The 17,575-nt window shown below is 35.3% G+C and overlaps 1 protein-coding gene across 1 annotated transcript in view; it reads right to left on the minus strand.

The window, feature by feature from the left end:
• EMCN (endomucin) overlaps positions 1–17,575 on the minus strand; it is a 129,650-nt gene that overhangs the window by 55,573 nt on the left and 56,502 nt on the right. The window contains exon 5 of the mRNA XM_004040193.5: positions 3,507–3,545. Coding sequence (XP_004040241.2) covers positions 3,507–3,545 — 39 coding nt within the window. The remainder of the gene's footprint in view (positions 1–3,506; positions 3,546–17,575) is intronic.

Consider the following 17,575-nt stretch of genomic DNA (forward strand, 5'->3'; position numbering starts at 1 on the left):
GGTGGTGACAAAATCTCTCAGCATTTGCTTGTCTGTAAAGTATTTTATTTCTCCTTCACTTATGAAGCTTAATTTGGCTGGATATGAAATTCTGGGTTGAAAATTCTTTTCTTTAAGAATGTTGAATATTGGCCCCCACTCTCTTCTGGCTTGTAGGGTTTCTGCCGAGAGATCCGCTGTTAGTCTGATGGGGTTCCCTTTGAGGGTAACCCGACCTTTCTCTCTGGCTGCCCTTAACATTTTTTCCTTCATTTCAACTTTGGTGAATCTGACAATTATATGTCTTGGAGTTGCTCTTCTCGAGGACTATCTTTGTGGCATTCTCTGTATTTCCTGAATCTGAACGTTGGCCTGCCTTGCTAGATTGGGGAAATTCTCCTGGATAATATCCTGCAGAGTGTCTTCCAACTTGGTTCCATTCTCCCCATCACTTTCAGGTACACCAATCAGACGTAGATTTGGTCTTTTCACATAGTCCCATATTTCTTGGTGGCTTTGCTCGTTTCTTTTTATTCTTTTTTCTCTACCTTTCCTTCTCGCTTCATTTCATTCATTTCATCTTCCATTGCTGATACCCTTTCTTCCAGTTGATCGCATTGGCTCCTGAGGCTTCTGCATTCTTCACGTAGTTCTCGAGCCTTGGTTTTCAGCTCCATCAGCTCCTTTAAGCACTTGTCTGTATTGGTTATTCTAGTTATACATTCTTCTAAATTTTTTTCAAAGTTTTTAACTTCTTTGCCTTTGGTTTGAATGTCCTCCCGTAGCTCAGAGTAATTTGATCGTCTGAAGCCTTCTTCTCTCAGCTCGTCAAAGTCATTCTCCGTCCAGCTTTGTTCTCTTGCTGGTGAGGAGCTGCGTTCCTTTGGAGGAGGAGAGGCGCTCTGATTTTTAGAGTTTCCAGTTTTTCTGTTCTGTTTTTTCCCCATCTTTGTGGTTTTATCTACTTTTGGTCTTTGATGATGGTGATGTACAGCAGAAAAGGCCTTTGACAAAATTCAACAACCTTTCATGCTAAGAACTCTCAATAAATTAGGTATTGATGGGACATATTTCAAAATAATAAGAGCTATCTATGACAGACCCACAGCCAATATCATACTGAATGGGCAAAAACTGGAAGCATTCCCTTTGAAAACTGGCACAAGACAGGGATGCCCTCTCTCACCACTCCTATTCAACATAGTGTTGGAAGTTCTGGCCAGGGCAATTACGCAGGAGAAGGAAATAAAGGGTATTCAATTAGGAAAAGAGGAAGTCAAATTGTCCCTGTTTGCAGATGACATGATTGTATATCTAGAAAACCCCATCGTCTCAGCCCAAAATCTCCCAAATCTGATAAGCAACTTCAGCAAAGTCTCAGGATACAAAATCAATGTGCAAAAATCACAAGCATTCCTATACACCAACAACAGACAAACAGAGAGCCAAACCATGAGTGAACTCCCATTCACAATTGCTTCAAAGAGAATAAAATACCTAGGAATCCAACTTACAAGGGATGTGAAGGACCTCTTCAAGGAGAACTACAAACTGCTGCTCAAGGAAATAAAAGAGGATACAAACAAATGGAAGAACATTCCATGCTCATGGGTAGGAAGAATCAATATCGTGAAAGTGGCCATACTGCCCAAGGTAATTTACAGATTCAATGCCATCCCCATCAAGCTACCAATGCCTTTCTTCACAGAATTGGAAAAAACTACCTTAAAGTTCATATGGAACCAAAAAAGAGCCTGCATCGCCAAGTCAATCCTAAGCCAAAAGAACAAAGCTGGAGGCATCATGCTACCTGACTTCAAACTATACTACAAGGCTACAGTAACCAAAACAGCATGGTACTGGTACCAAAACAGAGATATAGATCAATGGAACAGAACAGAGCCCTCAGAAATAACGCCGCATATCTACAACTATCTGATCTTTGACAAACCTGACAAAAACAAGCAATGGGGAAGGGATTCCCTATTTAATAAATGGTGCTGGGAAAACTGGCTAGCCATATGTAGAAAGCTGAAACTGGATCCCTTCCCTACACCTTATACAAAAATCAATTCAAGATGGATTAAAGACTTAAACGTTAGACCTAAAACCATAAAAACCCTAGAAGAAAACCTAGGCATTACCATTCAGGACATAGGCATGGGCAAGGACTTCATGTCTAAAACACCAAAAGCAATGGCAACAAAAGACAAAATTGACAAATGGGATCTAATTAAACTAAAGAGCTTCTGCACAGCAAAAGAAACTACCATCAGACTGAACAGGCAACCTACAAAATGGGAGAAAATGTTTGCAACCTACTCATCTGACAAAGGGCTAATATCCAGAATCTACAATGAACTCAAACAAATTTACAAGAAAAAAACAAACAACCCCATCAAAAAGTGAGTGAAGGATATGAACAGACACTTCTCAAAAGAAGACATTTATGCAGCCAAAAAACACATGAAAAAATGCTCATCATCAGAGAAATGCAAATCAAAACCACAATGAGATACCATCTCACACCAGTTAGAATGGCAATCATTAAAAAGTCAGGAAACAACAGGTGCTGGAGAGGATGTGGAGGAATAGGAACACTTTTACACTGTTGGTGGGACTGTAAACTAGTTCAACCATTGTGGAAGTCAGTGTGGCGATTCCTCAGGGATCTAGAACTAGAAATACCATTTGACCCAGGCATCCCATTACTGGGTATATACCCAAAGGACTATAAATCATGGTGCTATAAAGACACATGCACACGTATGTTTATTGTGGCATTATTCACAATAGCAAAGACTTGGAACCAACCCAAATGTCCAACAATGATAGACTGGATTAAGAAAATGTGGCACATATACACCATGGAATACTATGCAGCCATAAAAAATGATGAGTTCATGTCCTTTGTAGGGACATGGATGAAATTGGAAATCATCATTCTCAGTAAACTATCGCAAGAACAAAAAACCAAACACCGCATATTCTCACTCATAGGTGGGAATTGAACAATGAGATCACATGGACACAGGAAGGGGAACATCACACTCTGGGGACTGTTGTGTGGTGGGGGGAGTGGGGAGGGATAGCATTGGGAGATATACCTAATGCTAGATGACGAGTTAGTGGGTGCAGCACACCGGCATGTCACATGTATACATATGTAACTAACCTGCACAATGTGCACATGTACCCTAAAACTTAAAGTATAATAAATAAATAAATAAATAAATAAATAGAACAGTGGGTTTCAGGGCAGAGGATAGAGGGCAATTTCACAGGCTTTATACATTCGCTAGAGCTGGCTCCACTCACCTTAGTCACAGAACACTTACACATGTCCTTATATATTCTCCTGGCCTGCATTTTTTTAAACTCAAGTTTTTCTAAACATTTTATTTGTGATGTAATGTTTTCCCTTGTGCTATTTCTCCCTGCCCCCAAACTGATTGGTGTAATTTGTTTTATTCTTGAGATTTTACCCATGAAGATACTAAGAGAGAGAGAGAGAAAAAAGAGCTTACCTGGTATTTCTGTTGTTTCAATTGAACTCTGAGTCTCAGCTTTAGAAGGAAAAAAAGAAAAAAAATCAATACAATTAAATGTTGAATATCAGATCTATTCTCACAATTGTTTCAGGTGGTAAATGAGTATGAATTTTAGCTCATTTCTGATTCACTATTTTCAAATCATAAAATCATGATTCTTCATGATTACAAGAAACTTCAGAGAAGGTTTTTAAGAAAAAGTGGTTCAACCAATTTTTCCCTTAAGGGCCAAATATTTTAGGTTTTGTGGACCATAAATCTCTGTCATAACTATTCAACTCTGCCTTACACAGAGAAAGCAGCCATACACAGTATCTAAAGAATGGGAATAACTGTGTGCCAATAAAACTTTATTTTCAAAAAGTCAGGGTATTCGATTTTGCCCGTGGGCCATAGTTTGCTGAGTCTTGCTTTATAGGATCTGGTATACCCTCACACTTTGAATATCCTGAGACAACATAGAAAACAAAAATCCTTCAGTAAGTGCTTAATGAATGTGGCTGCCATGTATTGTAATCCTACTAAGACATGGTGCATCTCATGACCTGTGGAAGAAGCAGCAAAGTTCAAACAGATACTTTTAAAACGTAAAAAATTATTTTATGATATAGTCCAGGAGAGCTTTCTGCAAGGAAAGTCACTTGGAAGAATTATAATGAAAGATCACTTCAACACCTTTGAGTACATGCAGGGTTTTCAAGATTTGGCACATGAAAAATACAGAAAATAATCTTGAAACAAATAGAAGCCCAATAATGACATTTTTAAAAGTCCACTTGCTTCCTTTGTATATTCACTTGACTCTCTACATCAGCATCCTAAATTTAACATGCCCCAAACAGAACTCTTGACTGTTATCCTGAAATCTGTCTCTTCCCTTGCTTTCTTGGTTCAATACGTGGTGCCATTTGTTTTCCAGTTGCACAAAACAAAACGTCAGTAGCCTGTCTTGAGTTGCCTATGTTTCTCACCCTTATCAGCTCTAGTTTCAAAATGTATTCCAAATTCAAACATGTCTCACCACCTTTTCTGCTACTGTCCACCCAGCACCTGTATCTCTCCCCTGAGAACCTGCAATAGCTGCTTAGGAAAATCTTTTTAAATTTAAGCTTCACTGCTCCAATGGCTCCCTATTGTTCCTCAACTCATCTCCAACCATTCAGACCCTGTTTCATTGTACTCCACCTCGTGGTTTTGCTGTGGCAGATTGAAGGCACAAGGCCCTTTCTGCCTTGAAGTTTTCTTTCCTTCCTTCCTTCCTTCCTTCCTTCCTTCCTTCCTTCCTTCCTTCCTTCCTTCCTTCCTTCCTTCCTTCCTCGCTTTCTGGCTTGCTTGCTTGCTTTCTGACTCTGCTCAGAAGTCGCTGTTCAGAGAAGTCTCCCCAACCACCTTCACCAAATTGTTTCCACAGACCTTTTCACATCATTCCATCTCATTGCTTCATTCATTCAACAGTACTTTTATTACTACCATGTATGTACTTTTGTCTTTAAAAACTTATTATTTTCTGTCAGAACGTAACTCCATGGGGGCAGATTTCTTATCTTGTTCAGAGAAGTGATTCCAGTGCTTACCAGTAGAAACATATGGATAGAATGAATGACAGTAGAAAATAATAATATAAAAAACTAATTCTACCTACCTGATTTCAACTTTTAAAGAAAAATGAATACTTTATTTAAAATTTCCTAGTTGGATAATTATAGTTACTATTTGTAAGCAACTTTTATGATCAGTTTCATATCTTATTAGTTGATACCTATAAGGGAAATATTATATTTCCATTTTGCAGATCTGTAAACATTAGCTGAGAGTAGTAAAATTAATTTCTTAAGGAAAAAACCAGGTATATAGGCCAGGTCTGTTAGCTCTAGTTTTCATCTTCTTTCAGTAAAATGGACAGCTTTTCCTTCCACTAAACTGTTCCAAATAGAAAGCTATGTAATTAATTCCTACTTTTGATAACTAATTAAAACACTTTTTAACATGGCATTATGCTGCATTTGAAAGATACAATTAAAATATCTATTAGCTGCAAGAGGGTTAGAATACAAGGAAATCAAAATCCTTGATCCTCTTATTATCAGGTCATAACCTTTCTTGGTAGACTTCACCGAGAAGACAAAACCTTCTGAATATCCTTTCTTTGAATTATTTTAGCCTTCAAAAATGTGTAATAATTCTAGAGGAACATAATAAAAGAAACATAACTATACATTAAGGTATAGCTGAGTCTTCATAAAACACATCACTTCAAAACCCTTCTATTGATCAGTGTAAGAGGTTTGGACATTTATATATATAAATGAATACATTGATATTTTGAGGACAAAATTCTGTAAGTCTCAAATATTTAATCCAGTATAGAATATATTCATTTTTTCCCTGAAATCAAGAAGATATTTTAAAAATGATAAAGTATTTTTATATAAATACAACTTTCAAATTTGGACTCAGTTCTGTGGAAACAAAAGCTTAGTAAAGATGAGTGCTATGGAATATGGCTAAAGTTCTGAGAATTAATGAGTGAAGATATTTTCAATTATTCCTGTTTATTATTTATAACTTTCATGAAACATGTGTTTTTGGGAAAAGGCCAAGCTTTGATCTTAAAAGAATCTCAGAAAAGTCAAATAGCAAATTAGCAGTGTGCTTAGTTAACCATTCTCAAACTTAGGTGTTTAGTAAGGACCCAAAACTTAGTCAAGGTGGTTGGCAACTTACAATCTGTTTGTTGAGTTTAATTTTTGAATATGAAATTGAAGTCTTATGAAATGTAAATGAATTTTGAAATGCTAATCACATTAATCCAAAGTTAAACTTTGCTCAAGCATTTAGTTTTTAAATCAGAAATCTTGAACAGCAATACAACAAATAACTTTGCTAAATATTCTTATCTCACAAAGGATATTGCAGGATATTTTGAACTAACAGACTTACACCTAGAACATGATAATATCATTAACAGGTGCAAGAGAAAAATACATACATCTATTCCCATATATAATTATCTACTGATTTGCTGTTGAATAATTTATTATGACCAATTCAAATTCTCTTCATCCTTTCTCCATATGGCATTGACTGAGTCATTAGACATGAGAATACTTCTCATCTGGCTAAACCATGACGTCTGACTAAGACTTTATCATCCTGAGGAGTACTCTTGTATCTGCCTACTTGAAATGATATAAATTAATTAAATCGCATATGAGAAATGTTATAACTAAGTCCCAAAATAAGTTTCATAGACAAATGGTGCAATTCACAAAATAAATATTGAAGCTGGGTGGGTAATTAGATAAATTAGTGTTTTCTAAAGTGTTGGATAGCCTTGCGTGAGAGATTCTATAAGGTAGTACTGGAAAGCAGCATTAAATAAGATGGAAACATTTAATGGGAAAGTTGTTTCCTTTTCAGCTTTCTTGCAGTTTACTTGGTTATTTTAATGAGAAAATTCTAAGATTTTAATTGGATGCACATATATTGTTAATATCTAACATGTGCTTATCTTAGTTTATTTTTTTAAAGAACAAGCATGTCTCAAGCTCAGAACCTCTAGCAAAGAACAAATTCTAGCTAGAATTTTATTTATTTATTTACATAGTAGTGATTTTTATAGCTATTGTTTATTTATGCCAAGCAAAACTGGTTTTTCATTTATGGTAGTTTATTTTTCAAACAAATTTAAAAATAAGAAGTGCATCGATTTAAAGAAAAACACTAAATAAATAATAGCACAGATGATATACATCTCTAGCAACACTCATGAAGTTGTGGGAAATATCAGGGTAAAATCTAGTAGAGATCCTTGATGAATATGAATGTGTAGAATTTGAATCAGCATTTAGAGGAAGGAGGAGGAAAGAAGGAATAACAAATATACAAGTGGGACAAATGAAAAATATACACATTCAAGAATAAATCAGGCATAGTGGGCAAGAAGACCACCCTGGTTAGAATTGCAGGTTTAAATTTATTCATTCAGTCAGTATCTTGTATATTTATTGAACACCTACTTGTCAAGTGCATGATGCACCTAATTAGAAGCTGGTTGTTTTCTAATTCCTTAGATTTAGATACTTTGTGTAAAATAGTTTTCATGAGAACAAGTGTGGTATAGTGAAAGGTGTATAGGGTTTGAGGCAAGAAAAACAGGGTTTTAATCTTTTAAATTTAATCTTGGCCAAGTCATTTAGTGTTTCTGAACTTGTTTCCTTATTTGTGAAATTGGTATCATATATACTTACTTTGCCTGGCTTTTATGAGAATTACTATGACTAAAAAAATAGCTAACATGTATTGTGTTTTTGTGTGTGTGTTTATTTCTTTATATGATTTATCTCCCTTAATCTTCACAAAGATCCTGTGAAAGTATAATCCTATTTTAATTATTTTACAGATGAAGAAACTGAGGCACTGAGAAGTTAAGTAGTGGATTAAAAACCACACAGCACAAATAACTAGTTGTGCTGTTTTTTGAACGTAAGCAATCAGACATCATAATCACTATTCATAACCAATAAGCTAACTTACTCTTGGCATGATTGAAGTGCCAAATTTTTATTTTGTGAAGGATATGATGCCTTGAAGAACAAAGACCTGGGTGTTGGTCACTCTCATGTCCAGTTAGTAGCTTATCTAAAATGCGTACTTGGTTATTATAAAATTATCTTTGCTTTTTGTATAAAAATAAACTCCATATTAAACTAAGATAAATTATGCAAAAGGAAATACATTTGATAATTTATTTATTATATATAAATGTTATCAATTCCTACTAAATAGCATACTGGTTGATTATAAATGTTGTTAAGAAAAGCCAGATTATCTTTTCAGGCTTCAAATCTCTAATATTGTATTCACTGTGGTAGAAGAAACTCTCACTTGGCAAAACCCTTAAAGGTGTTCCTATCCAAGTACTTGCTTTAGTAGAGTTCTATATTGGAGTTCCGCACATCCCAATTTATCATCTATCTATAATCTTATTCTGCATTCTTGCCTCAGCCAAGTTACAATTCAGTAAAGGGAAAAAGAGCAATAGTCCCTCCTTCCCTACCAATCCCTTACAGTGTGCAAGATGTCTCCTTTAAAATCTGGTTCTAGATACCAGAATGACTAAGTTACCAGCAAGAAATGCATATGTATTGTTTTCTTCCCTCCATCTCTTCTTCTTTTCTTTCTCTTCTATCCTCAGAAACCAAGAGGATACACAGGTAGCATCATGCTACCTGACTTCAAACTATACTACAAGGCTACAGTAACCAAAACAGCATGGTACTGGTACCAAAACAGAGATATAGACCAATGGAACAGAACAGAGCCCTTAGAAATAATGCTGCATATCTACAACTATCTGATCTTAGAAAAACCTGACAAAAACAAGCAATGGGGAAAGGATTCCCTATTTAATAAATGGTGCTGGGAAAACTGGCTAGCCATATGTAGAAAGCTGAAACTGGATCCCTTCCTTACATCTTATAAAGAAATTAATTCAAGATGGATTAAAGACTTACATGTTAGACCTAAAACCATAAAAACCCTAGAAGAAAACCTAGGCATTACCATTCAGGACATAGGCATGGGCAAGGACTTCCTGTCTAAAACACCAAAAGCCAAAAGCAATGGCAACAAAAGCCAAAATTGACAAATGGGATCTAATTAAACTAAAGAGCTTCTGCACAGCAAAAGAAACCACCATCAGAGTGAACAGGCAACCTACAGAATGGGAGAAAATTTTTGAAACCTACTCATCTGACAAAGGGCTAATATCCAGAATCTACAATGAACTCAAACAAATTTACAAGAGAAAAACAAACAACCCCATCAAAAAGTGGGCAAAGGATATGAACAGACACTTCTCAAAAGAAGACATTTATGCAGCCAAAAGACACATGAAAAAATGCTCACCATCACTGGCCATCAGAGAAATGCAAATCAAAACCACAATGAGATACCATCTCACACCTGTTAGAATGGCAACCATTAAAAAGTCAGGAAACAACAGGTGCTGGAGAGGATGTGGAGAAATAGGAACACTTTTACACTGTTGGTGGGACTGTAAACTAGTTCAACCACTGTGGAAGTCAGTGTGGCGATTCCTCAGGGATCTAGAACTAGAAATACCATTTGACCCAGCCATCCCATTACTGGGTATATACCCAAAGGATTATAAATCATGGTGCTATAAAGACACATGCACACGTATGTTTATTGCGCCATTATTCACAATAGCAAAGACTTGGAACCAACCTAAATGTCCAACAATGATAGACTAGATTAAGAAAATGTGGCACATATACACCATGGAATACTATGCAGCCATAAAAAATGATGAGTTCATGTCCTTTGTAGGGACATGGTTGAAGCTGGAAACCATCATTCTCAGCAAACTATTGCAAGGTCAAAAACACCAAACACCGCATGTTCTCACTCATGGGTGGGAATTGAACAGTGAGAACACATGGACACAGGAAGGGGAACATCACACACCAGGGACTGTTGTGGGGTGGGGGGAGGGGAGAGGGATAGCATTGGGAGATATACCTAATGCTAAATGACGAGTTAATGGGTGCAGCACACCAGCATGGCACATGTATAGATATGTAACAAACCTGCACGTTGTGCACATGTACCCTAAAACTTAAAGTATAATAATAATAAAAAAATTAAAAAAATAAAAAAGAGTTAATGAGTATGTCATGTTTTCAAGCCATTAGCAAAAAAAAAAAAAAAAATAGAGAGCTCAGGAAGAGAAAAAGATTTGAAGTTTTGCAAGGAAGTTTTACACTCAATCCCTCCACAGTTTAGCTATTGAAAGGTGGGGGACCTTTGTTATTGACAACTGACACTTCTTTTCAAGCACCCCTCAGTGCCAACCAATGTAGCTCTGCATATAGTCAATGATAAATGTATGGATTATGAAACCTAGGTATAGTGAGGGCTAATGCAAGGACCTGGTCTGTGGTGAGTTAAATGGTGACTCCCTGACCCCCTACTCCCAAAAGATAGGCAGACCTGGAACCTGTGATCTTATTTTTTTAGCAAGAATATAAAACTAATATAGATCATCAAGACACTGTGAGATTTCTACTCTAAGTAATCTAAACACAAAAGTCACTATCCTCTTTTGCTAAGCATACAATTTCTTTTTCTGCGGAATGTGTTTTGGGTGAGAATACCAGATAACTGTCACCAATGATGTCAAAGTATAGATCTTTCTATAAATACTAATTAAACATTTGGTGTCTTGTACTTTCTTTAAGAAAGTCAAGGTTCAAATAACTCTCTTTATCCCCGATCAAACTCCTTCCTTTGAAACCTTCTCTGTCTGATATTATTGTAGTCCCTTCAACTTTCTTTTAATTAGTTTTACCAAAGTATACCTTTTCCTGTCTTTTGTTTTTAATAAATTTATACTTAAAGTAGGTTTTCTGAATACTGCACATATTTGGGAAGAGGTTATGCTTTTTATCCAGTTTAACAATCTTATCTTTATAAATAAAATGTTTAAGCCATTTTATTTTATGTGATAAATTATTATAATTGATTTTAAGTACACAATCTGATTGTAAAAATTTTCCATCTGTTCTGTTTCTTTTTTTCTTGTTTATTGCCTTCTTTTGGATTGAGTCTTTTTTTAAGATTTTTTTTATCTCCAGTATTGATTTTACAACAGCATATTTATAACCTTTCTCTCATTTTGGCATTTGTGCCATTGTTATACATTTTGTTTCTACATATGTCGTAAACCTTCCATACATTTTTGTCATTTTATCTTTAAACAATAAATTGTCTTTTGAAGAGACTAAAAATGAGATAAAAGTCTTTCATAGTTGCTCACATATTTACCATTTCTAATGTTCTTCATGCCTTTATTTAGATTGAAATTTCCATCTGGTACCATATTTTTCTGTTCCTGAATGTCTTTACTGATATGAATTTCACAGCTTTTATATGTCTGAAAAAATATTTACAGAATTCTAGGGTGAAAAGTTTTTTTTTTTTTGCTTCCAGTACTAAAAATGTTGTTTCATTGTTTTCTGGCATGCATTGTTCCTGATGAGTCTCTGCTGTAATTTTTATCATTGTTCTTCTCTATTTAATGTATAATTTTGTTCAATAGCTTCTTTCAAGATTTTCTCTTTATCTCTGGTTCTCCATGATTTGATTATGATGTGCTTTGGTGTAGTTTTCTTCAACTTGGGGCTCTTTAAGTTACCTGAATCTATGGGTTTATAATTTTATACACTTGGATTATCTTCCCTTTTGTTCGTTTTTTCTTCTGTTTTTTTTCTTGAGACAGAGTTTCACTCTGCCACCCAGGCTGGAGTGCAGTGGCATAATCATGGCTCACTGAATTCTCGATCTCCCTGGCTCAATCAATCCTCCTGCCTCACCCTCCCAAGTAGCTGGGAGTATAGGTGCCTGCCACTATGCCTGTCTAATTTTTGTATTTTTTGTAGAGACAGGGTTTCACCATGTTGTCCAGGCTGGTCTCAAACTCCTGGGCTCAAGCGATTTGCCCACTTTGGACTCTCAAGTGTTGGAACTACTTTGGGGTGGGTGAGACACCACACCTGGCCCTTCTTCAAATGTCTTTTTGGTCCATCCTTCTCACATCTTCTTCTGAAATTATATGTATCTTAGGCCCCTGGGTTGTCCCACACCTCTCTGATGTTTTATTCTATTTTTCTGGTCTTTTTTCTTTCCAACTTATCTAGTTTCTATTGTTATGCATTCATGTTGAAAAACCCAAAATATTAGTTTTTGTTGATCCACTTTATGGTACATTTGCTTTCCAATTCATTAATTCCTACTCATATTTTTATTGTTTTCTTCCTTCAGTTTTTTGGGGGTTTATTATTTCTTTTTTCTGCCTTATTGAGATGGTTGTTCTAGTAATTAAGTTTGAACCATTCTTTTTCCTGCCTGATATATGCATTTTAGAGCTATAAATTTTACGTTAAGATTGGCTTTAATTATATTGCCAGTTTTGGTACTGCATATTTTTGTTATCATTCAGTTCAAACTATTTGCTGATTGTCATTATGATTACTTCTTTGACACATAAGTTACTGTAGTTTAAAATTTATCAGCATAGAGCTATCTTTTAGTTTTTTTGTTTAGATTAATTCCTCTTTGATCAAGAGACACATTCTGTATCACTTAAGTCATTTAAAACCTGTTGAGACTTGCTTTATGACACAGGCTATGATCTATGATAGTAACGAATTCTTATCTACCTGAAAATAGTTCACTTTCTGTAGCTGAGATAGTTCACTTTCTGTAGTTGAGGTGCAGTGTTCCACATATTTCCATTAAATTAAGTTTGTTAATCATACTGATTTATGCTACATCAATACCTATATTTTGTCAACTAATGAGAAAGGTATATTAAAATTTTCACAAGAATTGTGGATTTGTGTTTTTCACTAAATGTTTGCTTTATATATTTTCATGCTATATGATAACGTAAAATTTTTAACTTGTTTTATTTTCCTGGAAAATTAAATATTTTAGTATTATGAAATGTTCCTATTTATTTCGATTTAGTTTTTTTTGCCTTAAATTCTACTTTTTCTGATATAGATGTATTTATTTCAGGGTATATCCTTTTTCACTCTTTTAAATTTAACTGTTGTATGTCTTTTTTAAGCAACATATAGTTTGGTTTTGTGTGTGTGTGTGTGTGTGTGTGTGTGTGTGTGTGTGTGTGTGTGAGAGATCATTAGTTTCTATTAATAAGATCATGTCATCTGAGAACAGAGATCATTTTACTACTTCCTTCTCTATATGACTGCTTTTAATTTCTTTTTCTTTCCTGATTGCTCTGAATAGAACTTTCAGTATTATATTCAATAGAAGTGATGAGAGTGGACATCATTTGCTTTGTTCCTGATCTTAGAGGAAAAGCTTTCAACTTTGTACTGTTGACTATAAAGTTACTTGTGGACTTTTCATAGATGAACTTTATTATTTGGGGCAATTTTTAAAAATTTATAGTTTATTGAGCATTTTTATCCTGAAAAGATGTTGAATTTTGTCAAATGCTTTTCTGCACCAATTGAGATAATCATGTGGCTATTGACCTTCATTCTGTTAATATGGTATATTATATTGATTGATTTTCCTATGTTGAACCATCTTGCATTCCACAAATAAATGCCACTTGAAACAAGATGTCTAATCCTCTGAATGTGTTATTGAATTTGGCTTGCTAATATTTTGTTGAACGTATTTGCATCAATATTCATTAAGAATATTAGTCTGCAGTGTTCTTTTCTTGTAGTTTTTGTGAATGATTTTGGTATCTGCCTAATTTTAGTCTCATAGAATGCATTTGAAAGTGTTCCTGGCTGGGTGTGGTGGCTCACACCTGTAATCCCAGGACGTTGGGAGGCTCAGGTGGGTGGATCATGAGATCAGGAGTGCAAGACCAGCCTGGCCAAGATGGTGAAACCCCGTCTCTACTAAAAATACGAAAATTACCTGGGCATGGTAGTGGGTGCCTGTAATCCCAGCTACTCGGGAGGCTGATGCAGAGAACTGCTTGGACCTGGGAGGTGGAGTTTGCAGTGAGCCGAGATTGTGCCACTGCACTCCAGCCTGGGCAACAGGGCAAGACCCTGTCAAAAAAAAAAAAAAAGTGTTTCCTTCTCTTTATTTTTTTATAAGAGTTTGAGGAGGATTGGTGTTAATTCTTCTTTAATTTTTGGTGGAATGCTTTAGTGAGACCATCTGGACCTGAGCTTTTCTTTGTTGGGAGGTTTATTTTATGTCATTATTTTATTTTATTTTTAGGGCTGTTTTAACTGCTAGGCTCTTTGATAACAGTATCTGTGGCCTAAAATATTTCCAAGGGCCTAGTGAAATCTTTGAGATCTCAAACACAGAATTTTTGCCTCCATTATACAAAAAAAATCAGCAAAATCTAAATTAATAAATGATTCCCTAATGTGTCTACAAAATGCATACAACCTTAAAATCCATTAAGGTCTGAAACTCTTCTGATCCCAAGCACTTTGAATAAGGGATATTCAACTTGTATCACTTTTATAACTTTTCATAAATTTTTATAAGTTTTTATAACTTTAATAATTTTATAACTTATAATCTATAAATTCAGTTAACATAGGATGTGGGGGCAATTCAATGTTTGAGAAGGGGGACCTAAAGTCAGAAGGCCTAAAGCTAACAAAGGCCTTAAAACAGCCTGTACTCCAACAACAAACATACTCTATCTTCTTTTCAATTGACCTTCACTCACAGTTTTCCTTTTCCCAAAATGACTCCTCCCTTCTTTGCAGCTGGTGCTTACTCCTCAAAACTTATTCAGTACTAGACAAAAAACTCTGTCTCCTCAGAAGGCTCCACCTTTTGTGGTTTGAAACTTCCTTTATCATGTTCTGTCTTGATGGTAAAACCTCATAAACATTTAGCCTTCCCCTGGGTGCTAGAGGCTCTGTTCAGCATGGAGAGAGGTTCTTTGCCCTGAAAGATTTCACTGTTGAGCTAGAGAAGCAGGCAAATCCACATGAAAAAAAAAATCAGTATTAAACTGACTTTCCAGTGGATGGCAAGTCTTTTCTGGCTTTCTCTTTCTTGAGAATTACATGAATTTGTAGGACTTCTTTTATTTAGTTTATTAAGTTGGACAACTCCTCCTAGCTGGAGCCATTGCCCTCAGATTCTCTCTCTCTCTCTCTCTCTCATCTCTAGAGAGAGAGACAGAGAGGTTGTTTTCTAGTATTTTCAGTATATGACAATATTTTGTGTGTGTGTATACCATATATATATACATATGGTGTACAATGTGATGTTTTGAGATATATATGTATTGTGGAATGATTAAATCAAGCTGACTAGCATATAATCTCACATACTTATTAGTTTTTTTTGTGGTCAGAACATTTAAAATCTACTCTCTTAGTGATTTTCAAGTAGAAAATACATTATTATTAATTATAGACACTAGGTTGTAAAATAGGTCTCCAGAAGGTATTCCTCCTGTCTAACTGAAACTTTGTATAATTTGACCAACATCTTCTCATTCCCACCCTACCCGACTCCCCACCTCCAGCTTCTAGTAACTACCATTCTACTCTCTATCTCTATGAGTTCAACATGTTTAGATTCCACATGTAAGGGAAAACTTGCAATATTTGTCTTCCTGTGCCAGACTTATTTCAGTTAGCATAATGACCTCTAAGTTTATTCATGCTTTCACAAATGACAGGTTTTCCTTTTTTTTTTTCCAGGCAAAATAGTACACTATTGTGTATATATACCACATTTTCTTTACCTCTTCATCTGTTAATGGACACTTAGGTTGATTCCATATCTTGTCTATTGTGAATATTGCTGTGATGAACATGAGAATTAAATATCCCTTTGACACACTAATTTTATTTCCTTGGATATGTACCCAGAAGTGGGATCACTGGATCATATGATAGCTATATTTTTAATTTTGGGGGAATATCCATACAGTTTTCCACAATGGCTACACTATTTTATATTTCCATCAACAGTATACAAGATTTCTCTTTTCTCTATATCTTTGACAGCACTTTTTATCTCTCATCTTTTTGATAATGGCCATTCTAACAGGTATGAGGTGATAACTCATAGTAGTTTTAATTTGCATTTCCTTGATGATTAGTAATGTTGGGCATATTTTCATATGTCTGTTGGCCATTTGTATGTCTTTTTTGTGAAATGTCCATTCAGGTCCTTGGCCCATTTTAAAATTGGGTTATTTGTTTCCTTGCCATTAAATTGTTTGAGTTCCTTATATATTTTGTATGTTAACCTCTTAACATTTGTATGGTTTGCAAATATTTTCTTCCATTTTATAGGTGTATTAGTCTGTTTTCACACTTGTAATAAAGACATACCTGAGACTGGGTAATTTATGAAATAAAGAGGTTTACTTGAATCACAATTCCACATGGCTGGGGAGGCGTCACAATCATGGCTGAAGGCTAATAAGGAGCAAAGTCACATCTTACATGATGGCAGGCAAGGGAGCTTGTGCAAGGGAACTGCCTTTTATAAAACCATCAGGTCTCATGAAACTTATTCACTGTCACAAGAACAGTATGGAAAAGACCTGCCCTCATGATTCAGTTACCTCCCTCCAGGTCCCTGCCATGACACGTGGAAATTATGGGAGCTACAATTCAAGTGAGATTTGAGTGGGGACACAGCCAAACCATTATCAATAGGTTATCTCTTCACCCCGTTGATTGTTTCCTTTTCTGCACTGAAGCCTTTTCATTTGATACAATCTCATTTGTCTAATTATGCTTTTGTTGCCTTTGCTTTTGATGTTATATCTGAAAAATCATTGCACAGACTAATGTCAAGAAGCATTTCTCCTAGGTTTTCTTCTAGTAGTTTTACAATTTAGGTCTTTTGAAAATGTAAATAATATCATATCATTGCCCTGCTCTCAACTCTCCATCACATTGTGTATCCAATTAGAATAAAATTCACTGTCCTTACCATGGCCTATGTAGCCCTGTCTGGACTGACCCCTTCTTCCTGCTCTAATGGCATGTGCTATCTTTTCTTCCCTTCATTCCTTCCGATCAACCACAGATGACTCCTCTTTATTCAAACAACTTAAATCCAGCCACATATAAGCACCTGTGCACTTTGTATTTCCTCTTTGAATTATCTTTCCCAGATATCCATATGTTCACTTCTTGACTTTATTTAGTTCTCTTTCCAAATGGCACTTGTTCAGAGAGGGATTCTTTGAACACCTTATGAAAATTGGCACTACCATCACCACTTGCTTTTTTTTTACTGTTTTATTATTATTTAGAGTATCACTGATATTGAATTATTAATATTTAACTTATTTATCTTTTTCATCCACTAGAAGGTAAATTTCATGATAGCATGGTCTGTCTAATATACAACGATTTATCACAATCCAGAATAGTGCCAGGTACATAGATAATCCTCTGAAAGATTTTTAGTAAATAAGATAATTTTTAATTCAAAAAGCCCACATTTTTAAATAATAAAGTCAG

This window comes from Gorilla gorilla, chromosome 3, assembly GCF_029281585.2.
Source record: "Gorilla gorilla gorilla isolate KB3781 chromosome 3, NHGRI_mGorGor1-v2.1_pri, whole genome shotgun sequence".
NCBI lineage: Eukaryota > Metazoa > Chordata > Mammalia > Primates > Hominidae > Gorilla > Gorilla gorilla.